The sequence below is a fragment of the Podarcis liolepis genome (genome assembly GCF_965112155.1).
Source record: "Podarcis liolepis genome assembly, chromosome: 1".
Lineage (NCBI taxonomy): Eukaryota > Metazoa > Chordata > Lepidosauria > Squamata > Lacertidae > Podarcis > Podarcis liolepis.
Window position 1 is genome coordinate 138,933,044 of NC_139554.1, and position 26,738 is coordinate 138,959,781.

At 45.1% G+C, this 26,738-nt stretch overlaps 1 protein-coding gene across 13 annotated transcripts in view; it reads right to left on the minus strand.

The window, feature by feature from the left end:
- Positions 1-26,738, minus strand: part of UNC80 (unc-80 homolog, NALCN channel complex subunit) — a 162,411-nt gene that overhangs the window by 130,723 nt on the left and 4,950 nt on the right. For all 13 annotated transcript variants that reach the window (XM_083471252.1, XM_083471260.1, XM_083471256.1 and 10 more), the window contains exons 3-12: positions 21,396-21,552; positions 20,120-20,445; positions 19,139-19,262; positions 18,072-18,145; positions 16,847-16,986; positions 11,821-12,082; positions 9,475-9,609; positions 8,432-8,648; positions 7,809-7,928; positions 1,608-1,876 (exon numbers count right to left, since the gene is read on the minus strand). In XM_083471252.1, the coding sequence (XP_083327378.1) occupies positions 1,608-1,876; positions 7,809-7,928; positions 8,432-8,648; positions 9,475-9,609; positions 11,821-12,082; positions 16,847-16,986; positions 18,072-18,145; positions 19,139-19,262; positions 20,120-20,445; positions 21,396-21,552 (1,824 nt within the window). The remainder of the gene's footprint in view (positions 1-1,607; positions 1,877-7,808; positions 7,929-8,431; positions 8,649-9,474; positions 9,610-11,820; positions 12,083-16,846; positions 16,987-18,071; positions 18,146-19,138; positions 19,263-20,119; positions 20,446-21,395; positions 21,553-26,738) is intronic.

A 26,738-nucleotide genomic window follows, 5' to 3' on the forward strand; every position in this document is an offset into this window, starting at 1 on the left:
AGCACGGCGGCACAGAGATGGAAGCGGAGGTGACCGTTGTCGACGAGAGCAGGGAGGAAGACCCGCGAGACTTCAGATGGAGACCCGCCACGGGAAGCGACCGATATCCGACGTTCGTCCCTTTGCAACAGCAGCCCCCAGCTCCAGCACCGGAAGGAGGGGGGGGGAATGGGGGGCTTCGAGGGGGGGATGGATGTCAGGGGTTTAGGAGCAGAGGCACGGGCAAGGGAGGAAACAGAGAGCGAAGGGGAGGAGGCAGAAGAAAAGATGAGTGATGACGACGACCCGAGATCTCCTAGTCTTTCCAGTGAATCAGAGGATTCACAGAAAGGAGCACCAGTGGCCAGGGCAAGGGGGGAGTCTAGGGGGGCACCCCAGGAAGATAGAGCCAGAGGGGACTCAGAGGGGAGCAGCTGGAAATCGGGACCAGCGTCACCGCCAGGAAGCAGGGAAGAGGAAAGGAGCCAGGGGGGAAGCGCTGGCAGCTCACCACAGGAGGGAGGGCATGAGTCAGGAGTGGCCACACCTCCATCGGGGAGCGAAGAAACGGTTAAGAGGAAAGTGGAAGGTTGGGCGCACGCGCCAAGTTCAAATGCAGAGGAAGGCGGCGCAGTAAGCAGCCCCGAAAGGGAACCAGGTCCTAAAGCCCGGCGCAAGGAGGCAGGAGGGTCCGGGTCAGCGTCAGAAGAATCCCGGAAGGAAGAAGCCCCGGGGGGTAGAGGGACCCAGAGGAGGACAGTCAGGCGGAAAAGGTGGAGCAAGGCTAGGATATTAAGTTGGTGCACACGGGGCGGAGACTCAGACGGAGCTTCGCCGATCTAGCTACTAGACGTAGAGTTGCGCGCAGCAGCGTGAGAATGGAAACTGTAATTCAATAAAGACTTTTACTTAATGATCGCTGGCTAGCGTGATCCTCTGTGAGCTAGGATCTTCAAGCAGCTCTGACAGTATGTAACCTGAGGTACCACTGTACAATCATATGTGGTGGACGTGCGATAAAGTGAAGAAATTTTGGGAGTTGATTTAGAATAAACTTAAGAAAATATTAAAGTATACCTTCCCCAAAAAGCCAGAAGCCTTTTTGCTTGGCCTGATGGGAAAGGAAATTAAGATCAAAGATCAAATTAAGATCAAAGATTATTCATGTATGCCACAGCTGCTGCAAGGACTTTGTTGGCCCAAAACTGGAAATCGCAAGAAGTTCCTACCATTGTGGAGTGGCAGTCGAAGATGACGGACTATGCGGAGCTAGCCAAACTGACCGGAAGGATTCGGGAACAGGACGATCGGAGATTCCAGGACAATTGGAGTAAATTTATTGAATATTTAAAGGACAGTTGTAAAAACTTAAAAACACTAGCAGGACTGAAGTAACTCCTACAATATAGATAAGATATGAGAAGATAAAATACGAGAGTGGATAAAGGATACCATCTGAAGGGAGGGAGGGAAATCACAAGCTCGGCAGAGCAAAAAGGTGTATATGTTGTTTAAAGTACGATAAGAAAGAATATGTAAAGAAAATAATAAAAATGTATGGGGTGGGTGAGAAGAAAATAAAAAATGCAGTAGCTAATGTCAGAATGAGTATTGCCATAAATATTTACCGAAAGATCTAGCATGCCGTTCTTGTGGACAAAGTTGCTGGTCCCGTCGATGTGGTCTGTATCCTCCAGACAGCTATAGTTGATGCAGGAATCCGTCAAACTCCGAGGGAGATTGGCACAAGCCAGGGGCTCATGGGGCATCTCTGGGATGGGCACCTGGTTACAGAGCTTGCGCATGTGCTCACTGAAGAAGTCTGCATACCCCACATTGAAAGAGGCCAGAGTGGTGTTGAATGTTGCCACTGTGATGGTGGAAATTTGGGAACGTACTAGGCAGAAGTACAACAGATAATGTTAGCTTCACAAGCGGGATAATGTATCTATATTATGTCTTTTGTTTTCCCCCCATAAAATTTATTCATCACTTGGTTGAAAAAAACCCTAAAACCCTCAAAGTGGTTTACAAAAGATAAAACAAGAAAATCAATAATTTGTTACAACCCTACTTTAAAACATGTTGTAAAAAAAAACATAATGGGACGCAGGTGGCGCTGTGGGTAAAACCTCAGTGCCTAGGACTTGCCGATCGTATGGTCGGCGGTTCGAATCCCCGCGGCGGGGTGAGCTCCCGTCCTTCGGTCCCAGCTCCTGCCCACCTAGCAGTTCGAAAGCACCCTTAGGTGCAAGTAGATAAATAGGAACCACTTTATAGCTGGAAGGTAAACGGCGTTTCTGTGTGCTGTGCTGGTGCTGGCTCGCCAGAGCAGCTTCGTCACGCTGGCCACGTGACCCAGACTTGTCTTGGGACAGCGCTGGCCCCCGGCCTCTTAAGTGAGATGGGCGCACAACCCTAGAGTCGGACACGACTGGCCCGTACGGGCAGGGGTAACTTTACTTTAAAACATACAAAAGTTAAAATGCCAAAACAGAATTACCTCAGCTTTCTAAGCATCTGGGTAGGCCTGTCAAAACAGGAATGTTTTTAGCAGGCTCCGAAAAGGGTATCATAGAATCCTAGAGTTGGAAGAGACCACAATGGCCATCGAGTCCAACCCCCTGCCAAGCAGGAAACACCATCAGAGCACTCCTGACATATGGTTGTCAAGCCTCTGCTTAAAGACCTCCAAAGTAGGAGACTCCACCACACTCCTTGGCAGCAAATTCCACTGTCGAACAGCTCTTACTGTCAGGAAGTTCTTCCTAATGTTTAGGTGGAATCTTCTTTCTTGTAGTTTGGATCCATTGCTCCATGTCCGCTTCTCTGGAGCAGCAGAAAACAACTTTTCTCCCTCCTCTAGGTGACATCCTTTTATATATTTGAACATGGCTATCATATCACCCCTTAACCTCCTCTTCTCCAGGCTAAACATGCCCAGCTCCCTTAGCCGTTCCTCATAAGGCATCGTTTCCAGGCCTTTGACCATTTTGGTTGCCCTCCTCTGGACACGTTCCAGTTTGTCAGTGTCCTTCTTGAATTGTGGTGCCCAGAACTGGACACAGTACTCCAGGTGAGGTCTGACCACAGCAGAATACAGTGGCACTATTACTTCCCTTGATCTAGATGCTATACTCCTATTGATGCAGCCCAGAATTGCATTGGCTTTTTTAGCTGCCGCGTCACACTGTTGGCTCATGTCAAGTTTGTGGTCAAACAAGACTCCTAGATCCTTTTCACATGTACTGCTCTCAAGCTTTTAACCTCTCTAGCAAGCCTGAGTTCATTCTGTGCTTTAGCTTTTCTGACTTTGTGTCTACACCTGCTGGCTATTTGTTTGAATTCCTCTTTGGTGGTTTCCCCCCTTTTCCATTTTTTGTACACATCGTTTTTTAATCTTAACTCAGTTAAAAGTTCTTTAGATAGCCACCCTGGCTTCTTTAGGCACCTTCCATGTTTCCGTCTCATTGGTATTGCCTGATGTTGTGCTTTTACACAAACTCCCAGCCATCATGAACTCCCTTTCCTTTTAGTATTACTGTCCATGGGATCTCACCCAGCACTTCCCTAAGTTTTATGAAGTCGGCTTTCTAAAAGTCAAGAAATTGAGTCCTAGTATGCTTGGCTGCTCCTTTCCGCTGTATAGTAAACTTCAGAAGAGCATGATCAGTCGCGCCTAATGATCCTTCCACTTCTACCCCACTAACCAGGTCATCAACATTGGTTAGGACCAGATCTAAAATGGCTGTTCCTCTTGTTGCTTCTCCCACTTTCTGGACAATGAAGTTGTCTGCAAGGCCAGTGAGGAATCTGTTTGACCTTATGCTCTTGGCTGAGTTTGACATCCAACAAATATCCGGGTAATTCAAGTCCCCCATTACTACTATCTCCCTTCCTTTTGCATGCTTGGCCATCTGTTCCAGGAAGGCATCATCTATGTCCTCCGTTTGGCTTGGGGATCTATAGTAAACTCCCACAATGAGGTCACTGTTATTCTTCTCTCCCTTAATTTTGACCCAAATGCTCTCACTTTGGCTTTGAGGTTCTAAATCTTGGATCTCTTCACAGGTATACACATCCCTGACATATAACGTCACTCCTCCTCCTTTCTTGTCTGGTCTGTTTCTCTGAAATAGATTGTATCCCTCCATTATTACATTCCAATCGTGGGACTTATCCCACCAGGTTTCAGTGATGCCTATTATGTCATATTTAGTTTGCTGTACCAAGAGCTCAAGCTCATCTTGTTTATTTCCCATGCTTTGCGCATTAGTGTACAGACATTGAAGTCCATTAATCCAGTGTTTCCCAACCACTGTTCCGCGGCACACTAGTGTGCCGCGAGATGTTGCCTGGTGTGCCGCGGGAAAAATTAAAAAATGCGAAAGATTTTTTTTTTAAAAAAGTCAAATTTTCGATTGGGGCGCCGTCACTAGATGACCCCTGGGGTTCCCTCCCTCCCTCCCGCTCTGCGCCTCCCTCCTCCTCCTCCTCCTCCGGGGAGGCCCTTCCTGGCTCTCAGCCAAGGCTTGGCGGCTGCCACTCACTCACTCGCTCGCCCACCCGTCCCTCCATCCCTGCACCTGGCCTCTCCCCCTCCGTCCCCGGCGCGGGGGCTGCCGGGATCCGTAGTCCCCTTGCCCTTGGGCTCCGCGCCGGGTGCGCAAACTACGTTTCCCAGCGTGGCCTGGCGGGCCGGGCGTTTTGTTTGAAGCGCTCTTCTCCCGGCCATGGAATGAGCGCAGCGGCGGCGGCCGGGCGGGCAGGGGCTCTTCCGCGCAGACCCCGCGCAGCCTGCCTGCGCCCCCGCGGAGATCGGGCGGCAGGATGGAGCCCGGGGATCCCCGCGGAGGCGGAGCGGCGGAGGCGGAGGCTGCCCCCCAGGTAGGGCTGCGTCGGGGTTTTTTTATTTTTGCAATGCTGCATCCGCGCCGGAGGGGACGCATCGGACCGCGGGGAGACCCCTTGGCGGGCGTGCAAGGCAATGCATGCGTGCAGGCGTTGCATGGAGTGCAGTGCAATGCAATGGCAACGCGGCGCCCTGCATGCATGCATGCAACTTCCACCGGCGCTCCGGACTTGGCAGGTGAGGGGGGTCCCCAGTGGGCGGCAGAGAGAGCCGGGAGGGCGAAGGGGAGCCGGGGGGAGCAGCGCTGCTCCCCGAGCTGAGCCCGGGGGGAAACTTTGGCGTCGTTGCGCCGGGTGTTGGAAGCGGAGGCTGGCGGGGGCCCCTCACCTGCAAAACCTGGTCGCCTCTCATATATTTCGTGCATTGCATTCATCGCCCGCTTTCTCCTCCAAGGAGCTCCCGGGGGCGCGCGTGGTTCTCCCCGTGTTATCCTCGCAACAACAGCCCTGCGAGGTGGGTCAGGCGAGTGGCCCAAGGGAGCACCCAGGGATTGTCCTGGCCAGGTGGGGTGATTTGAACCCTGCTCTCTGCCCGGTCTTCGTCCTCATTTAGCCCCCACATGTGCATGACTGTGCATGACTGAGGTTTTCCCCCCTCGTCTTGGCTATGGTGTGAGTCTGTGCTGTTAATTAATGGGGTTCTGCCTTCGGAGAAGATGAGCCAGCCCTCAAGGAGGTGATTATGTAATTTGCTAGCAATTCATGTCCCTCCCGGCGCGACGCTGCACGCTGACGTCACGGGGCTGTAATGGTGGTGTGCCTCGAGATTTTTTTCATGAAACAAGTGTGCCTTTGCCCAAAAAAGGTTGGGAAACACTGCTAATCATTCCCCCGTGTCTCTTATTTAAGGATTTTTTCCTCCCACCACTAGGTCTGAGTGCTGTTTGCTCCATTTGGTCTATGACATTTGGATGATCATCTTCATCAATTGATAGACTCCTACCTTCAGGAGCACTGTCTCCCTCCCCCACATTAGTCAGTTTAAAGCCCTCCTGATGAGGTTTCTGAGATTTTTGGCAAAAACATTTCTCCCAACCGTTGTGAGGTGCAGCCCATCACTTGCCAGAAGTCCATCTTCAAGAAACTGCAGTCCGTAATCTAAGAATCCAAACCGTTCCTGTTTACACCATTTGCGAAACCAGCTGTTCACTTCCACTATTTTTCCCTCTCTCCCTGGGCCACGTCGTTCAACTGGGAGGACAGATGAGATGATAATTTGTGCATTTAATTGCTTCAATTTCCTGCCCAGAGCCTCGTAGTCTCTTTTGATCTTCTGGAGGCTATTGCTTGCAGTGTCATTGGTTCCCACATGAACCAAGAGGAAGGGGTATTTGTCAGTGGGTTTTATGATTCCTTGCAGTCGTTCAGTTACATCTTGGATCTTAGCCCCGGGGAGACAGCACACTTCCCAAGACATCTTGTCAGGCCCACAGATCACAGCTTCTGTTCCCCTCAGTAGGGAATCCCCTATCACCACTACACGCCTCCTCTTAGGTTTGGTCAGGGTTCTTCCGTGAGCTGTCCGTTCCAAGGTCGCCTGCACATTCCCTGAGGACTGACTTTGCTGCTCGTCTTCATATACCTGATCGACTGTAATGAGGGAGAGATCCTCAAATGGAGTCTGCTCTTCATCTTCCATGCTAGGGGAGAGGACCTCAAAGCGATTGTGTATTTCTAAACAATCAGAGCGAACCCTGGGCCTCCTACTTCTTTGAGTCACGTTTCTCCATATATCTGGCTCCTGTGTTGGTGAACTAGCCTCCTTCTCAGGGGAGTCCCCTGTCTCCTCCTTGGTGGAGATGGTGTGCTCTGTTGCTTCCAAGAAGAGCTCCAGCTCTCTAATTCTTTGGAGCGTAGCTACACGTTCCTCCAGTTGCTGGACTTTGTCTTTTAAGAGGGCAATCAACATGCAGTTGCTGCAGGTAAAGCTGCCTGCAACCTTTGGCAAGATCATAGAATCATAGAGTTGGAAGAGACCACAAGGGCCATCGAGTCCAACCCCCTGCCAAGATGGCAAACATTGCGCAGAAACCGCAGGCGACTGCAGCTGTTCCCTCCCCCTCCATCTTGAGAACGTGTCGTTGGGGGTGGCTACAGCGGTCCTCCATCATAAAAAGCGTGAAGACAGGACAAATAACTCCCCCCCCCCACAAAAAACCTAGGTCTCCCCCAACAAACGTTTGAGACTAGCTCCCCTAAATCTAAAAGATGGATCAAACTGCCCTGCAAGCTCTGATAAGCTCCTCCCACAGCTAATCCCCTGCCTCAACAGAAACCCTGCCCCCTCTGACCTTTGCACAGGGAGAACAGCTAATCAGCCACAAAGAAACACACACACACAAGAAAACCCTTTTTGCTCCTTCTTCAACTGCTGCCCTGCAATACAGTGTACAGGGTACAGTGAAGGCTCTTTTTGCTCTCAATAGGCAGGGAGTTCCAAAATGCAGGCACTGCCACACTGAACAACTGAGTTCCAAATGTGGAACAGGTATCATGTGGCACTTGCAGTAGTGCCAGTTCCTCCAATCAAAGTGGTCTAGTGAGTGCATGCAGGGTAGGGTGATCTTGTAGGTAAACTGGTCCAAAGTTCTTAAGGGCTTTAATAGTAATATTTAGTAATAGTAATACCTTGAACTTGGCCCACCAACAAATTGGCAGCCAATGTAGATCTCTGGCCAAGGGGGTTATGTGCTGATAAGGTGTCACTTCTGTCAGCAATCATGATGCAGAATTCTGCACTAACTGCAGCTTCTGGATCAACTTCCACCCTGGGGAGGTCACTTCGGTGCTGCTAACACAGGTGTTTGACTTCACCATGAGGTGCACTTCATTGTCTTTTGAGACAGATGCACGCTAACAACAGGTATAATATTTAATTATATTATTGGAATAGAATCTCTATTGGAATAGCAACTCACCATGGCTGTTGGAGTGGTCTGGCAGGTCAGTAACCAGGGTATGATGGGAATGGGAATGCCTAGCACTCAAGCTCTCCATCTCTGTAGCTGTATCGGAACTACCTCGCCTGGTAAACCTTCCTAGAGCATGGGAAAGAAGCACACAGTTATGCTCATAGTGCAATGTTATTAATGAGGATGCTTTGCAAAATGATCATGTTTGCAAGTTCAAGCCACATTTGGGTCTGTTGGCTGAAAATAGATGGGATAGAAATGCACCAAGCAAACGTTTTCTGGGGACTGAACACAGTGAATGGGTGATATAAAAGCTGCAGGATTTGGACTGTGAAGACAGGATCAATGAGCATGTCTGGAAATGTTCTGCCCCCAGTTTGTTGAAATCATTAAATATTTAAACATAGTTATTCATATTAACATAGTTATTAAGCCCAGACAAACAAGAGAAATGTGTGGTTCACCTATAAAGCTGGCACAAATTTCACTGCAATTTCTAAAATATTAAATCAGATTAGATTGCTAAGTCATAATCAAACGGTATCCTGTGGTCCGTAAAAGCAACAGGACATTCTAGTGCATTCAGGGTCTGGAGAGCTCTCTACTCTGAAGGCCATGTTCTCATTCACCTAGGATGGTCGTTTGCCACCCTCCTCTCTCAATGCCACGCCTGTCTTCTCCAATCCCCGAGAAGCTGCCAAAAGAGAAGGTGCTCCGAGTAGGTGACACGTCCAAATGGTCTTCGTGGAGTAAGAAGGGCACCCCCATCCTTCGCTGCCGCTTTTTCCCTGTGTGGTGGTAAGGAATGGAGCCCTTGCGCTCGCGATCTTCTTTGCGGCTCTTGAACTGCAGGAAGAAGACAGGAAGAAATCTTAGCAGCAGAACTCATAAGACACAGGTGGGGAACCTCAGGTTCCGGTACCCGAATCATAGAATCAAAGAACGGTAGAGTCGATGGGACCACAAGGGTCATCTAGTCCAACCCCCGGCAACGCAGGAATCTTTTGGCCAACGTGAGGTTTGAACCCACAATCCTGAGATTAAGAGTCTCATAACCCCACCAACTGAACTATCCCAGGTGAAGAATGTGTCTCCCTCTGAGGCCACTTTGTCATTCTAGACTCCCAATCTGCACCCCTGCTCAAGTTTCTTTGTGTGCTTGGAATGTGTGCTTGAACCACTTGCTTGCCTGGCTGGCAGATAAAGAGGGGTGTGAAGGAGTGTGTAGTTATTAGCCTACTGCACAAAGGTATCATTTAGATTCATCACTCTTTTTTTCTTTTTCTTTTTTGGATTTGATATCCCGCTTTATCACTACCCGAAGGAGTCTCAAAGCGGCTAACATTCTCCTTTCCCTTCCTCCCCCACAACAAACACTCTGTGTGGTGAGTGGGGCTGAGAGACTTCAGGGAAGTGTGACTGGCCCAAGGTCACCCAGCAGCTGCATGTGGAGGAGCAGGGAAGCAAACCCGGTTCACTAGATTACGAGTCCACTGCTCTTAACCACTACACCACACTGGCTCTCTGCCTGAATTTTCCTAGTTAGATCGCTTTAGTTCAGTGAGGGTCGGCCTTCATGTAGTTTATGCAGTCCACACCTTTAGCAAATAACAGCATTAAGTACATTAAGGGAAGAGATCCAATATTTTAATTTAAGGTGTGATTCATTTACCTTCTTAAAAATATTCATTCCCAAATCAGAGGAGAGGTCTGGAACAGCTGGCCTGCGCAGGTTGGTTAGCGACACTTTAGCAAAAGCTTCAGTGCTTAATGATTTTTCCTCCTCATTGCATTTCATTGTGAGATCCTATACGTCCGCAGAGAGACAAGAAACATATTACCATGTATAGGAAGACTGGATAAACAGCCAAATAACATAATATAAACATAATAATCTCTTATTGTGTTGTAACATACTCCCCATTCCTCAATTCCAAGGTTAGCACAATTGGTGTTTTCATTCCTTTGGGTGAGAACACTGGAGGCTTCTGGTGTGTAAGCATAGTGTAAGTTAGCACACATTTCTACAACAGGCAGCAGATCTGCTGACCATCAATCAGATTCCCAAAAGCCAACAAAGTTGCGCTGCAGTTTAACTCGCAACAATGACTAAAAAAGGGAAACTGACTCCATTCAATTTCATCTTTCTCAAATGCCAACTGATATTATATTTGAAAAGCTGGAGAATATTTCCCAACAGCCAACTGACAGATTTATGCTATATTATTTTTTTTTCTTCAGCCATAGAGAAGCTTCAATGTCTACTTGTGGCTACCAAAAGAGCCACTAGGGGGAGGGGAAATGTCTGCAAAAACCTGCAGAAAAAAGCACGGAAAATAGGCAGATCCCCCATCTTCCATCCAAACCTGCTATAGCCTAGGTCAGGGCCGTCTTTAGCAGATGCGACGCCGGGGTGGAAATATCCACTCAGCGCCCCCAAATTACCACGGATAGTGGGGGGGGGGGCAAAGCTGCGCACTGCCAGCCATCGAGGGGGGGGGGGGACTCTCCCCTATGCTGCTGCAAGATCACTCTCCTTCCGCAAAGGCTTGGGAGGCAAGCTGCACACCCGCCAGCCATATGGTTGGTGGAGCGCAACTGGCGGGCGCAGCTCCCCCACTCGCTGGGGTGCCCCTGAGAGGCCGGCACCCTGGCGCAACGCACCACTAAGCCCTATTGGAAAGACGGCTCTCAACTAGGTTAAGCCAGGTACACTTCCCTCATGCTGGCAGGGAATGTCCCGGGTAGCAGATGGCAGCACTCAGCTGCAAGCGCATAATCTCTTTGCTTAGTTTACTTCCTTCCCCAAAATAAGAAATTCAGAGGTAGAGGGAAGCTGTGTAGGGTCTGTCCTGAAATAATTGCTGTGGGTGGGATAGCATTGACCAAGAGTAAAGTTTTATCTGAGCCCAATCCCTTTTTCTGCCTCTCGTTTTGGGAGCAATGGGAGGCTGATCTGCTAAGGCAGCTTTGCAAGAGTAAAGGAAAGGGATCCGTTTTTATTCCGTTGCCCCCTTCAGTCATTCCCACCCCAAGGAACCTTTGCATGCTCCAATTTGTTGTAAATATCAGCTACCCACAGCCCTTATTCACTGTCATGGCACTAGTGTGGAGTTTGCATAGTTGGGTGTCTAAGAGACTGTCTCTCAGTTCCATAGCTGCTCTATTGGGGAAATAACATTTATTGGCCAGATCACACAGATAATGCATGCAATATATTTTTGTACATTCTAGAAATACTGCATGTGTAGTAAATATTACAGTTACACATACTTTTCACTACTTCTTTAAGTCTCTTCACTGTGTAATTGTTACTAATTAATGTACCCTGACAGGTCTGCAACCATTCAAACATACCTCATTGCAATTCTAAACTCATGTTTGGTTCTATACGTTCCTCTTTGAACGCAGTAATAGTGGTGAGTCAAGATATTTTATATCTGCTGCTTATAATACTAACTGGGTGCCTCTTTCCGTATCAGCTGCCAGTGCATTAACATCTTCTGCTGAAATCATCCTTCATTATACCTTTATCAGAGGTACACTATATGAAAACAAGGGAAAGGGCCTTTTGGGGGTGGTACCCCAATTATGGAATGCTCTCCTTAAAGAGACTTGCCCGGTATCCCCCAGTGCAATGTTTTAGGAACCAGGCAAAAGTATTTTTGTTCACTCAGTAATTTGAATGCTGTGTATGTTTCAAAAATTGAGTGGTTCTTAATGATTTTTTTTTACTGTTGTTACTGTTGTATTTTATTGTGCACTGCACTGAAATTGTCAATAGAACAGTGTAAAAATATTTTAAATAAATAAATCCTAAAAATCAAAGGAATATTTTGTTTATTTCCAAATGAACAAAAGAGCAACAACCTAGAAAGACAGCTAAATTAGATGTGTACTTCTTCCCTGGTTGGTCTGAAATTCCGGCCAGGTTTCTGACCAGGCCATAAGACCTAAAACTATAGACATGTTAGCCACACCACCCCCAAACCTTTGTGGGCTGTCCCGTTGTCCTTACCTGTGTTTTGTGAGTGTTCACCAGTGATGGAGCTGCTGCAACCATGGAACTGCTGCGAGGCCTGGGCAACGGTGGGACCTCTGGCTCAGGAGATTTCTCAGGCCTTTCCTCCAGCATATGCCGCAGCCTCTGGAGGTAATACATCAGGGACCACTGAGTGCCTTCCTCGGACCAGTGTGGCTGAAGTAGGCAGCGTAATACAGCCACGTCAAAATAGGTAGCATACCGAGACTTTTGGCATGGTGGGATGACCAAAGACACCCTGTCACAAATGATAAAGAAACAAAAGCTTGGAACTATAGAAGCAGCCAGACCCCTAAGGGCTCCCAAGCACATCTTATTACAGGACAAGTCAAAGGACAAACTGCTTACTTCAGTCTGGAGAAAGCTGCTTAAGTTAATAGCAACCTTATTAGCAGAAGATATCAAATTCTAACCAGAAAAGCTTAGCTCTGCAATCTAAACATATAATTCATATAAGGAAAATGGCACAAACTATTCAGTATTCAAGCTCTCTTGAAATATAGCTTTTCTATCAAAGCTTAAGGTCAAGGAGAAGAATAAAGAATGTGACTAATTGTGATTCCAAGGAAGGTTTATTATTATTATTATTATTATTATTATTATTATTATTATTATTATATATTTATACCCTGCTTACAGATTAAAATATGTACTACTATGAACTACCTGCATTTGCATCACTGCCAATCAACCCTAAGCACCCTCTCCTATGCAAATCTGACCAGGCACCCACATATTAACCGTGTGATTAATTAATAAGTCACACCAGTTAACTGATTAGTGCTTCTAGCCCAGCTTTTGTGAACCCTAGATGTTGCGCTTCCAGTGAATTTTCCACAAGTGCTGACCCCTTTCAAGAGCACTCGCCTGCCTGTGCTAAAGAGGGTCCCCAGATTGCTGCCAGAGTCATCTCCCTTTTCCCCAGGGTCTATTGCAGCTGAGGATGTACATCAATGCCAAAGGCTGCTGGAGAATAATGCAACATGAGGTCTGCCACACCAGGGCCAGCCCTGACATTTTGGCACCTGAGGTGAACCACAAAATGGTGTCGCCCCACCCATCAGGGATTAAGGGGCGAGTGAAGACCTACACCAGGAACAAAGGTGTGTGTGAAGAACTACTTTGGGGGCGGGGGCCGGGCGGGGGCAGTGCAGCGGTGGCAGCAGTAGAAAATGCATTCCTTAGAGGCCAAATTTGCTGCCACTGTGGATCCTGACACCTGAGGTGGCTGCCTCACCTTGCCCCATAGTAGAAGTAGCTACACCTTCTGTTGGCTGGGACTGTTATGGAAGAGGATAAACTGCTGTCCTTTTTATGGAATTAAGATAAAAAATCAGGATTTAGTGAGAAAAAATCTAAATATCAAACAGAAATTTTGGAAGGGAAAACAAAACTTCTATCGAAGATGTATAATGTTTTACTGGAATGGGATACCAAAGACGAGGAAATGAAGGTGATTCCTTCCAGTAGCACCTTAAAGACCAACTAAGTTAGTTCTTGGTATGAGCTTTCGTGTGCATGCACACTTCTTCAGATACACACGAAAGCTCATACCAAGAACTAACTTAGTTGGTCTTTAAGGTGCTACTGGAAGGAATTTTTTTATTTTGACTATGGCAGACCAACACGGCTACCTATCTGTAACTGAAATTAAGGAGGTGATGATAAAGTGGGCAATTGACCTCGGTTATAATATAGATTTTGATAAATGGACAAATTTATGGAATAAGGGAATGAAATTTACGGCATGTTCCACTTTAAGGGAGAACCTAAAAAAAATGATGTATAGGTGGTATATTACCCCAGTTAAATTAGTAAAAATGTATAAAATGGGAAATAAGGCTTGTTGGAAATGTAAAAGTAAAGATGGAGACCTATATCATATGTGGTGTACATGCGAGAAAATGAAAAGATTCTGGGAATTAATATACAGTGAATTAAAGAAAATCTTCAGGTATACCTTTCCAAAAAAGCCAGAGGCATTCTTATTAGGGATAATAGGGGACAAAATAAAAAAGATTGATCATAAGTTATTTCAGTACGCAATGGTGGCAGCTAGGATTCTAGTAGTGTAAAAATGGAAGACATCAGAAATTCCAACTGTTATGGAATGGCAGGTAAAACTATTCGAATGTACGGAATTAGTGAAAATGACACATAGGATTAGAAACCAAAAAGGTTCAAAGTTTGTAGAAGAATGGAGCAAATTTGTTACATATACAGAAACTAACTGTAGAAGCTTAAGGACTACAGCAGGATTAACTTAACTCTTGTGATATATATATATAAAGAATATGAAGAAACTGTAAAAGATAAGAAATAATAAGAAAACCGCAGCTGGGAAGGAGGGAAGTCGAGGCATGATCTAACGCAATGTAGATAAGATGATACTATATATAACTGTAAAGAATATTGTATTTAATTTTTTATTTATTATTTCATACTTATGTTTGCTTTTTTTTGGGGGGGGGGGAAATGTTAATAAAAATTAATTTTTTAAAAAAGGATGGTAGTCATGTTGACTCACAAGGAAAACTCTAAAATTGCATACCCTCCACCATTTCTCTGATGAAAATAGGGACGTCCCATTCCATAATGACAATTTTACTATGTATACCCCACACATCTTACTGGGTTGCTCCAGCCACTCTGGGCAGCTTCCAACATATATTAAAACATAATAAAACATTAAACATTAAGAAAACTTCCTTATGCAGGATTGGCTTCAGATGGCTCAGGGGTCGAATAACTCCATACCCTCCAACATTTCTTCAATGAAAGTAGGGACATCGTAAAGAAAAGTGGGGCATTCTGGAATCAAATCAGAAACTGAGACAGCTTCTCTAAATCAGGTATGTCCCTGGAAAATAGGGACACTTGGATAGTCTGAAATCAGTATAAGGGTGATACTTTCATTAGGTCAACCAAAATGGTTTTTGTTTTTTTAAAAGGAATTCATGTGTGTTTTGTTATGTTCCCCCTCCAGTGATTAATCCACTGGTATACTGTGATCTATTTTTAGTTGCTCTTTAATCTTGTTTGTAAATTGTTTTTTAATGCTCTGTTATTTTATGGTTTTGTAAATTGCTTTGAGAATCTGTGCCGATAAAGCTGCATTGGTAGAGAAACAATAAACACTGGTATTGGCACAAATCCCAAAACCTAAGAGTGTTTAATCCTTGCTGAGAAACAGATTGTGCATCTTACACCTGATTCTTCCCTATTAATGAGCACTAGGACAACATTAACATTAACAAACAGACTGAAAAATAATACAAAAAGTATATCTAATTTATTTGAGATTAAGAAATTTAACAAACGGATAAGGTTGCTCTGCTGGTTAAGAATCGTTACCTTATAATTAATTTTTGCTGGGGCAGAAGTGGCCTTGCTAAAATTCCCAGTCTACTTGTCATCAAAGACCCACCTCCCAGTTTTCTACATGTCACTCAGACTGTGGCTATGAACTCTGAGGATGACTCATTCTTTTGGACTGGGGACTACATTAGGGACAAATAGTAGACTGCATATAGTATATTCAGAAGCAGAACAGTTAAAAAAAAAAAAAAAGCTCAGGATATCTACCAAAAAGCCAATCTATGTTCTGTTGAATAAACCTGCCTTTAAAAAAATCTAGATATTTTCATGTCTTCTGAATTTTAATTTCAACTCTGTGCTGACTCAATTCAGTTACCACGACCCCCAAAGGCTGTGGATGTAGCAATTTGGTTGAATTTGGTCTTCAAGGACAAAATAATTCCATGGATGTTGGGTTAGTAACTGGAGCAAACAACATTTATTTCTTCACTGCATGTTGCTAGGCAACAACTACCCCTCCCCCCCGTATCCAGTTGACTTTGTAGTGATCAATGAGTTCAGCAAATGAGGAGAAATTAATGACGCAGAATAGAGAGCCTGCCTGCAGCTTCATTGCCATAGCGACCGCCCAGCTCAGTTTCAGACACTGACTGCCTCATTTTTGCTGTCTAAAAACCAGTTCCTTCCTCCTTTGGGCACTCTGAACTAGCCTAAAAATAATCAAGTAAAGAGAGCTGCCCAAAAACTGTAGCTCAGCAGGAAAAAGAATATTTGATATATATTTAAGAGTGTGTGTGTTTGTGTCTCCCCCCCCCTTCTGATGGTGTTTCCTGCTTGGCAGGGGGTTGGACTCGATGGCCCTTGTGGTCTATTCCAACTCTATGATTCTATGATTCTGTGTATATATTTGGGGAAAGTCTTCATTTCCACTCTCTGTGAGCATGGCACTACATCACAGAAGTTGCTTTTCAATGCTTTTTTCACAGAAAATAAGGTTCCTGGGTGGGGGAAGTCAGCTGTGCCCTTTTAATATAGTTGGCAACAGGTCAGGACCAGGTCAGTAAACATGAATGCCTTGTTTCAGGCACTATGCTTCAAACATTTTTCTGAAAAATTAAAATGCTTGCCAGAGATTCTTGCAAGAGAAAGTGTCTTTGAATGTCGAAACAACAATTTGTGTTTCAATCCGCTTGGTAATGGCTTCAGCTTAAAACACGGTATCCTACAAGAGACCAACAACCCAGGCCCAAAACTTAAACGGGCAAAGAAATAATGCCCCTCAGGAAGCTTTGAAGGGGACAAACTGAGAGGAAGGTGCCTGCCTCATTCGCAGCAATGCTGTGTGAGGAAGGAAAAGCAGTTCCCACAACACTGCTAGGGCATACGGAAGGCACCAACGTCCCACAGTCTCCTCCAGAGCTGTATGTGAAGTGAAATCCTGGAAGATAGCAAGGCGGTGGGTGTTAAATTAGTGTTATATGCTATTCAACACACATTTTATAGTCCAAATACATTTCAAACAGAATCACACAACTGGAAGACTCCCATTTTAATATTCAGAACAGAAATAATCTTTCTCTGTCTTTTCTAACTGTGGGAAGTATCCTATGATCATAGAAGAAAGGGACAGGGATGGGGAGAAAAAAGAGACAAGGAGGAGCCCTTCTAGAAGACCAGCTTTTACCTAGGATAGGGGGGTCCTTTCTCCTGGGAGGCTTGGGATGACACACTTCCATCAATAGAATTCCCACGGTGGCAGCCCGAGAAAGCAGGCCTGGGGGGCACTGCATCTGCCTGGGGTGTTTCACACACTACCTGGAGCCCCTGTGGGTGCAAAAATATTTCACAGAGAGAAATGCAATCAAAATGTGCAGTTTGCTGTTCTGCCTAACATGTAATCCAAACTACTCTTGCTGTTAATCGGAGGAACTGAACATTCAGATGTCCTCCTTGAAAGCTTCACTGCAGGAATAATGGTTGAAGTCTGCATAATTAGGCTACACACTGAAACTGCAATCCTTTGCATAGTTTCTTGAGGGTAAAACCCACTGAAAGAAACTGCACTTGCTTTGAATGAAGCACACGTATAAAAGACTGCACTGTAAGGATCTACTCCCATGGTGTAGCAGTGAGCTTGCCTTGCATCCATCATGCAGGAATCTTGTTGCTGTTTTCTACTTCACTCTGCTACACTATTTGCAAAATGAGGAGCGTGGTGGTGCAACTCTAGAGTGCAATTAAAGGGAAAGGAATTGGCTTTGACAGTCCATGTCAAGTGCACAGTTCAAACCTGTTCTTTGAAACAACTGTGTTCATGTAAAACTTGTTCTAGCTCTCTGATGTGTTATCTTTCTAGTTGCAGAGCAACAATTCTTAGAGTGGTTAAACTGTTGTCCTCAGGCTTTTGTGGGGGAAGCCATGGCTGTTTAAAGTGGAATGATACTGGGATGGTTGGCAGCTCTCCCACACCTAGCATAGATCTGATCCAAGAAGGCTCCTATCTAGTTCATCATTCTGTTCTCACAGTGGCTGCTTATGAAACTTTCTTTCCCTGAAATCCTGAATAAAGGCCTGATCCTCTTACAGAGGGCAATCATTTAAAGCCAACCTTTGATGGCTGAGGTTAAGTGGATATGGATTAAGTGGATTTTAGCTTTTGTTATTTCAGGTTCTGCTAGGATTTAATTTGCATTATACAGCAAGCATTTGTTTAAAGTTATTCCACTTCTCTTGAGTTCCCAAAGGGACTGTGGTTGGTATTTGCACATTCGCCTGCCTAGAGGAGCAAGTGGGAAGGACAACCCATTCCTTTCCAGGATCGCTTCCTTCCCTGCAGTTCCCTGCAGCTCACCCCCCTGCCCCTCCCCTCCCTGTGATTCCAATAAAGATTGTACAGCCTCAGACATTACCTCTGTACGTCCAGCATCCACATTAGGAGATTCACATGTCAGAGTCTGGTTTTTCATTGGAGAACTCCTCTTTGCTGGCAAATGAAGAACTTGTTAGTAGGCAAGCTGTGTGACTCAAAGCACAGAAACACTAGAATTGGCTAAGAAGTGCATGCATTTTTAAATAAAACAAACAAAAACCTCTTGAATCATGCAAATGCAGCCTCCCAGGCTTCTCTATCAATCCCTTCAGGCTCTCCCCAGGCTACAACCCTCACCAACCTTATTTCACACCCTCTTCTAGTGCTTTCACCTGGGTGGGAGGTGTCATTGAACTCTGATAATGCACAGGAGCCACCTGATTAACTCTGTCAGTGAAAGCCCTGTGGAAGGGCTTCAGTTTGTGCAATGGGGCATCTCCCCTCTCCTTCTCCTTGCACCTCTGAAATTAGCTGGGTGTGAACCCCCAGAACTGTATACGGGAGGGGGGAGTCTCGTTCCATTTGGCACTTTTGCAATAGTGCAGCAATGAATACCACCCAATGCCTCTTGATGGATGATAGAGAGGGTGTTTGAGTGTCTGTAGATAGTAGACTACTGAACAAAGATTACATTCACATGCACTGCTGCCCCTACTTTGCCTCTGCCGCTAGAGTTGCCATATTTCAGAAAGTGAAAATCCAGACACAAAAGTTTTTTGGGGGCCAAAGTTGACATGGCATGCCATACATCTGGATTTTCTGGGAAGTCTTGCCGATTTCTGCCCGGACACTGCTTTTGACCACAGTATTCCAGGAAATTCTGGACATATGGCCACCCACCACTGTCATGTGTCCCCTGGAATGTTTCCCATGAGACATTGTGACCCTTGGTCTGGAAAAGGTTCCCCAGCTCTGTGTTAGGGACTTGGAGCCCTGTTAGATACTACATCTACTATTAAGAGGTGGTTCCGTTCAAAAGAATTTGCTATCGGTTCTTTGGTGGAAGTTTGAGGAAGCCTCTGAAACTCTATAACAGACACTTACCAGCTACTTCTCTATGACTTTCAGTTTCTAAGTACTTTTGCATGCATTAACACAACCACAAACCTGTTATTATATTCCTGATGGGTTTAACCAGTGCAGTAAAGGCGGAAACTTCAGGGTGCCTGTGCTCCCACATCGGCTGCCAAATAACAAGGCCACTGGCCAGACGAAAAGTCAGATCAGATTCCTAAAAGGACACAAGAACATGGGGACACCTGTGGATCTGACGGAGAAGAGCACTGATATTTTTTATTTAAACCCAGAGATTCCTTGTTCCAAAATCTCATAGGTAGAGTCCTTCTGTCCTATAAACCACTCTCTTATTCCATTTTACACATGGTTTATCCACAAAAGTGTGTGGACAATCATGGGGGTGGTATGTTGTGTACAAGGTGTCTTGTGACTGGGTTTGGGGTGCAGGCAGTGGGAGCAGCCATTGGCTCTGTGTTACTGTAGTTGGGGAAGAGTATCTGAAGTTCTTATTGCTGGTTCCATGTTCACTCTCCAAAAATGTAATGCAATTCTACCTGTGATGAAGGTGGTAGAAATTGTAAGAATCATCTCATGCACCGAATAAACATTTTATACAGCAAAAAGAAAGAAAGAAAGAAAGAAAGAAAGAAAGAAAGAAAGAAAGAAAGAAAGAAAGAAAGAAAAGGGGTTGCTTACAAGGACTCTGCTACACCCTCCATTTGATACCCTAAAAGAAAAGTTTCTGTGAGATACCATAGGAATGCCAGACATGAAAGATGGAATGGTTGCCCTTGTGGGTCCAGGCCTCCTCCAGAATCCTCCACAGCAGGATTTGGAGGGTTGTCTGACTTGAGCTTCCATGCTTCTGTCTGTATAAGTATGAGTGAACCTGAGGGAAATAAAGCAGGGACAAGGGGAACTCTGGGAGTGGTCGTGGAATCAGAGTGTCCCACAACACTGGAGATCTAGGAAGGAAACACAGTAGCCACCTCTGGACATTGTAAGTAATTTAATACTTTCTAGGCACGGGACAAGCAGAAGTGTTGACGAGCCTTTACTTTAAGCACTTACTTTGATCCTATGAACTAGCGGAGCAAACAAGAATACAAAGAGCTCCACTGTGGCCATTGAATTCTGAAAGAACTTCCTCCTGTTGTTCTCCTCCTCTTCATTGGTGCTGCCACGCCTTGGATGCCCTGGAGATCCCTGGTTTTCAATCTGGTGGATGAAAGCGCTGCTGCTCCCTCTCCAGCTCGATGCCCTGTCTCCTCCTCCTCCTCCTCCTCCTCCTCCTCCTCCAAAGCGGTCATTGCTGCAGTCTTGAGGAGCTTCTAGCAACATCCAGTGCAGAGTATGAAGCAGCTTCGTTTCTGCAACACCAAGTTTATCCTGATGTCCTAGATGAGAAAATACAGCAAGATGTTCTGGGTCTTCCCATGCACTGTTGTGGGATTTTGTCTTCTGGTGATATATTAGTTTTGCTATGGCTTATGTCGAAGCTACAAACATGAGTCTGACCAAAGTGTGGGAGGCATTGGAAGACAGGAGTGCCTGGCGTGCTCTGGTCCATGGGGTCATGAAGAGTCGGACACGACTAAACGACTAAACAACAACAACAACATGGCTTATGGCCGAGCAACATTTATTTTACTACTACCCTACTAAAACTACTACTGCGATATAATTAATTGAAAGTTTAAATGTTCTCCTCCAGACCAAGGCCATGGGCTGTTACAATGTTCAGTCTTTATCTAGAAGTTCTCTCTAGCTTCCCCTCCCCCATAATTTGATGGGTGTGTGTGTTCCTACTGGAAATAGGCTTTTGAATAGCAGGTAAAGGCAGGGTGACACATTATTTTTCTTCCACCCCTGATTCTTCACTCACAGTCATCCACCCAGAAGCAGCAAAGGGACCTAGGCATGTAATGTAAGGTTACCAGATTTTTTTCAATGAATCCAGGGACACTTTTCAACTTCAGTAGAATGATAGGATTTTGTCAGGGGACTGATTTGGAAATTCGGGGAATGTCCCTGGGAAATGGGAACGTCTGGTAACCTTAATGTAATGCCCAGATTGCCCTAAGACAATTTGTTTACCTAGTGGTGCCAGAGAAAGAAAACAGGACTTCTGGGCCCTTCTCAGGATAGATCTCCCAAACCCACATAGCTGGGAAATGAACAGGGTGTACCAGGAGTCATTCTGCTCAATCACAACCAACTGAAATCAAAAGGGGTAGGTAAATGCATCCCTTAGCCACAGCTTATCCTGCTTTGAGAACCATCAGTTTAAACTAGACAGAACATAATTAGGTTTTTAGCATAATAGCATCCTAACATGCGCACTGACCTAACTTGTTCCGATTGGAAAGCAGTGTCGCCGTGCAGTGAAGAACATGTGGTAAGGCAGCTTGGACCAGTTCCCAGCGAGAAATGCTCTGGATGGCTTCAGAAAGGGCCGGTGAAAGACCGTGCAACTTATTCTCAACCAAAACTCTTTCAAAGGACTAAAATGAAGGAGGAAAAAGGAAAAAAACAATCCTATTACATGTTCTTGAAAGACTGAACATTTCTGCTTTGTATGAAAATAGTACCATAAGTAAATTTAATGAGGACAGTTCCATTCTTCACACAGGAAGTCTGATTGGCCCACGTTGCAATGGTGGACAGTGGGCACATTATCTCTGGAAACCATGTGCACATGCATGGAAACCCTATTCAGCCCATTGCTCCTAGATTTAAGTACAGAGGGCTGACACACGCCTGTCAATATGTCAGGAACTTCTGGGCCCTTGTTCAAATTCCATGAGCAGCCAGGTCATGGCTAATGGTCAGAGCTGATGAAAGTTGTAAGGGGTTGTACTTTTGTTTGTTTTGTTTGTTTCATGCATTTTGTATTTTCATGCTGTAAACCACCCTATGATTCTTGGGTGAAGGGTGGTATGTCAATTTAATTAACATCAACAGCAGCAGCAGCAGCAGTGTTTGCTTCAGGAAACCCATCAAAACATTTGCATTTGCTTGGCACTGTCCTAAGATGTTTTTGTGAAAGGATAAAAGCCCAACCATTCAAAGTGCTGTTTTTGACCTAAAAACTTCACAGGGCAGTTCACAACATAAAAATGCAAAATGAGAATAGAAAAAACCTAAAAAGACAAAAACTAACCAATAACCCCCTTCCCTCAATGATTCAGAAAAACCACTTATACCCTTCTTCAAGGCCTGTCTATAAGGCCAGTTTTGTTGGCTGGCACAAGAAACAGGCTTCTGTGGAGGTCCAAGATTATGTAACCGTGGAGGCCCCCCCCCAACTCTGCAAATTTTAAAGCGGGTGTTTTAAACCTATTTGGGGGGGGGGGACTAGCTTTTTCCTAATCTATGCCTTTATTTAATGAGTGAGAGCTGTCTTAGAATGTGTATCATTTTAAAGTGCTGAATCTGTCCTGCCTGCTGTTTTATTTATTTTTAACCAGGCTATGTTTTTAAATTATTATGTACTGCCGCCATTTAAATTGCCTAGTTTCGTTTTCAATGGTATTGTGTTCATTGATATGTAAAGCTGTCTCTGTGTGGGCAACTTCACAAAAGGCAGCTTATAAATAAGTTTATAAGTAAACAAATCAGACCTTGATTGAAAATCGGCCTGTCAGTGCTGAAATTTTGATTGCTAGCAAGTGTAAATAACCCCCCCAAAAAACCTTCAGTTAAAGAACAGCTACCAGGAAGCCACTGTGGGGTAGCATAAATGGATAAATTAACATAAATCAATGGTCTCCACAGAGGCGCCAACTCCTAGGGGCTGAGGGGGCTTTGCCCCCCAATAAAATATTTGAGGGGGCTATCCTCCCCAAGTTGATGGGCATTGCCATTCAAATTGTGTGCGCGCACCATGTCACGTGATCAATTATGTGGGGCAGGGCTTACCTGTCCCCCAATCTTTTATTCAAGTTGGCACCCCTGAGTCTCCCCTTGTTTCGTTTTGGAACAAATTTATAAGGTGTAATAGAAAAGAACATTTTGAGCTTACCCACACTTTTGTCCAGCAATTTCTTTTAACACTCCATGACCGAACATTTCTCTTTCCCCATAAAAACCTGCTCTTGAAAGCCGATTTGGAGCAAACATCAGTTTTCATTTTCCATGGTTTGTCGCTTGCTCTGATTGAGCCTTAAAGAGCAGGTTTTTGCAGGAAAAGCTCTAGGGTAAAAATAAACAGGGTGCTTGGACTTAGAGCTTTAAATCATGGATTGTGACTGGAAAGAGTGGGGGAAAGTAAGTGTGGACAAGCCCTTTGCTTGCTTTTTAAACACAGGATAGCGTGTTTGAACAAGGCTTTTCATTCATGCAAGACTCTCATATATTAATCAGCAGGGAATAGTAGCAATACTTGTATGTTCTTTCAAACCATCTGTACCACTTTTTTAGGTAACAATGAAGTGCCCTGATTCTAAATAAAAAAATTCCTTCCAGTAGCACCTTAAAGACCAACTAAGTTAGTTCTTGGTATGAGCTTTCGTGTGCATGCACACTTCTTCAGATACACTGAAACAGAAGTTGCCAGATCCTTCTATATAGAGATCTGGCAACTTCTGTTTCAGTGTATCTGAAGAAGTGTGCATGCACACGAAAGCTCATACCAAGAACTAACTTAGTTGGTCTTTAAGGTGCTACTGGAAGGAATTTTTTTATTTTGACTATGGCAGACCAACACGGCTACCTATCTGTAACCCTGATTCTAAATCAGGCATCTCCAAACTTGGCCCTCCAGATGTTTTGGGACTACAACTTCCATCATTCCTAGCTAACAGGACAGTGGTCAGGAAACTGTAGTCCTTAATGTAAAAAAAGGGCCAGGTTCCATCCTGCTCTGGGGGGGAGTAATTGTTGGAACTGAGGTCAGTGGGGAAGTTGGAAGGGGCTTAGGGAGCAGTGGCAGAGGCTGGTGTCTGAAAGGAAGTTGGAGATCCAGCTCAGGAGCTGATATCACTGGAGCAAAGAGTCGAGGGAGGAAATATGAGAGCAAGACAGCCTTCAAGAAAGCTGCTGTAAGTAACAGCATTGTTCATTATGAACTTGAGGTGGTAGCTATTGCTGGACCAAGTTAAAGACCATAGGTGCAATCCTGAGAGAATCCTGAAAAACTCCAGATTGCAGGAGGTATGGGTCACTAAGGCGATTACTGTGTTGTGGTTCCTCCTGAGTCCTCTGATTCAGACCAGGAGTGCGAGGCACCTGAGGATGAGAACTCAGAGTGTGAAGAGAAGGGGATCAGAGACCACTTGATGAAGCTCCCCACCCCACCCTGCACCTAGATAAGCCTGGAACCGGCAAGGCGAGAAACACAAGGACTGATCCTTCCCAGCTTGCTAGGACAGAGCAGGAGAGTTCAGAGGAAGACACAGGCTCAGGGATTGATGGCACATCAAGAGATGAGAAGAGACTTTTCCCACCCCCAGGAGGTATACCTGTCTTCAGATAAAGAATAAACTTGTTAGAACATGTTCACAGCTCCCATGCAAACTCCTGAACCTTGGCTTGTGATCTTGGACCAGATTTGTTGATGCTACTCCTTTGCCTTGTAAGAGCACCTGGACTTTCCTAGTTTGTACCATTAGACTGTTATAATAAAAGTTTACTTTTTTAAAACTTACAAGTAAATGCTTATGGGGTCTGGACAGACTGCTTGTGAAGTCCTCTGGGTATAGTGCATTAACTGGCAAGGGAGCACTATAGGGTAATTGCCAAGGGTTTGATTTGGGGTGAAAAAGCAACCTTACATAGGCAGCTTCTTAAAGGGACAGTAACACTATTGTGTATGTGGGCGCTATTTAATCATACAGTAACTAAGTGAAACCACAAGCATTATAAGAAATCCTTTAAATAAACTTCATAGTATTAATATTGCAATTAAGCATCAATAAAGTTGTAATGTATTGTTTTAAACAGAATACTGTGGTTGGTTTGTCCCACATTCATCCATAGCTACTGAAAGTTTAACTATTATAGGAAAACAGGAAGCTATTGAGTTATATGGTGGCCGATGAGACAAAGGGGGGGGGATCTCTATATTTTTGGGTTGGGTTGGAAAGTACAGCATTAAAAGTGACCTCCAAATACAGCACAATACATCAACAAATTCAGCAAATACAAAAGGGATGTGTCTAAAAATAGTGCACTATCACACACTTCAATGGCACACACTTGGCAACTCAGATTCTAAAAATACACGGGACACTATTGAATTTTATAAGACCGTTACAATCTTAAATGGTAAAAGAAAAAGAAAAAGAAAAAGAAAAGGACTTTGTCTCCTTGACATTTAGGAAATTACAGTGTCAATAGAACAAAAGACTGGAGAGCAGGGCAGAAAGCACTGACAGAGCCAGGAAGAACATTTCCACATGATGATACACAGTAAAGAGCTCCAATATCTAGCTTGGGAAGCATGTTTTGGATCTAGTTACTGTATATACTCGAGTACAGTATAAGCCGACTTTTTCAGCACATTTTTTATGCTGAAAAAGCTTATACTTGAGTGAGGCGGCAGCGGCGGGATGAGTGGCCCAAAGGAGCCCTTTCTCGCCGCTGGTCCTACCGCCGCCACCCGCCTCTCGCAAGGGCAGGCACAGGAAGCCGCAGATGGGAGAGGCGCTGTGCTGTGCCTCTCCCAAACGCGGCTCCTATGCCTGCTCTTGTGAGCGGCAGAGGCGGCGGCGGAGGGACTGCTTGTTCTTCTTTTGGGCTGCTTGTTCTTCCTCCATCGCTGCCACCACCACCAGGTTTGTGATGTGGTGAACGGGTTTATACTTGAGTCAATAAGTTTCCCCAGGTTTTTGTGCTAAAATTAGGTGCCTTGGCTTATATTCGGGTCTGCTTATACTCAAGTATATACAATATGTTCTGATTGATTAAATGAAAAGGCTACAGCAAGGCTTGTTAATAGAGGGCTTGCTTCTGAAATACACTGGTAAGTCAGAAGCACGAGAGAAGAGGTCCAACACTCAATGCCCTTGGAGGTGATGTAGTAGCCCGGAAGCTAGAGCAGAATGGAAATGTAGTAACTGGTTGCCTCTCCCCAGCAATCCTTTGCATTGATGGGAAGCCTCCTCCCAGGTCTCTTACTTTGCTCCATACTCCAGTGCAGGGGAAGCATGTAGTGCCCTCCAAATATTGATGAACTACCATACCCATCATCCCTGACCATTGGCCATTCTGACTGGGGCTGATTGTGAGTGCTGGTACATCAATATCTGTAGGACACAACATTGACTATCTGTGCTCTAGAAGCGCTTTGACACATTTTGTGGAAAGTTAAAAGTGTAGGTCCAAGTGGTCTGTGCCAGAGTTCTCATGCTACCCTCACCTTCCCACTCCATCTCCTACATACTGTGTAGTATCAAAGCAATATTAGCATAATGGAGGACTGCATGAATAATACTGCCACTGCTCCCTCTTCTCATCCATGTACTTGGAGTAGGGTAATGGACTGTGACTGTAAAAAGCAAGCTAGCAAATGAGCTCCCTAAAAGGAATTTATGATCGTATTTCAGTGGCATTATGAACGCAGGGAGACCATATTTAGTTAAGCTAATAGCTTACTAATAAGAACATAATGGGAGCAAATTATGAAAGCAAATCACAAGAGTTGTTCTCCTGATAGCTGGGACCCTCTCTCCAACATTTGGAATACAGT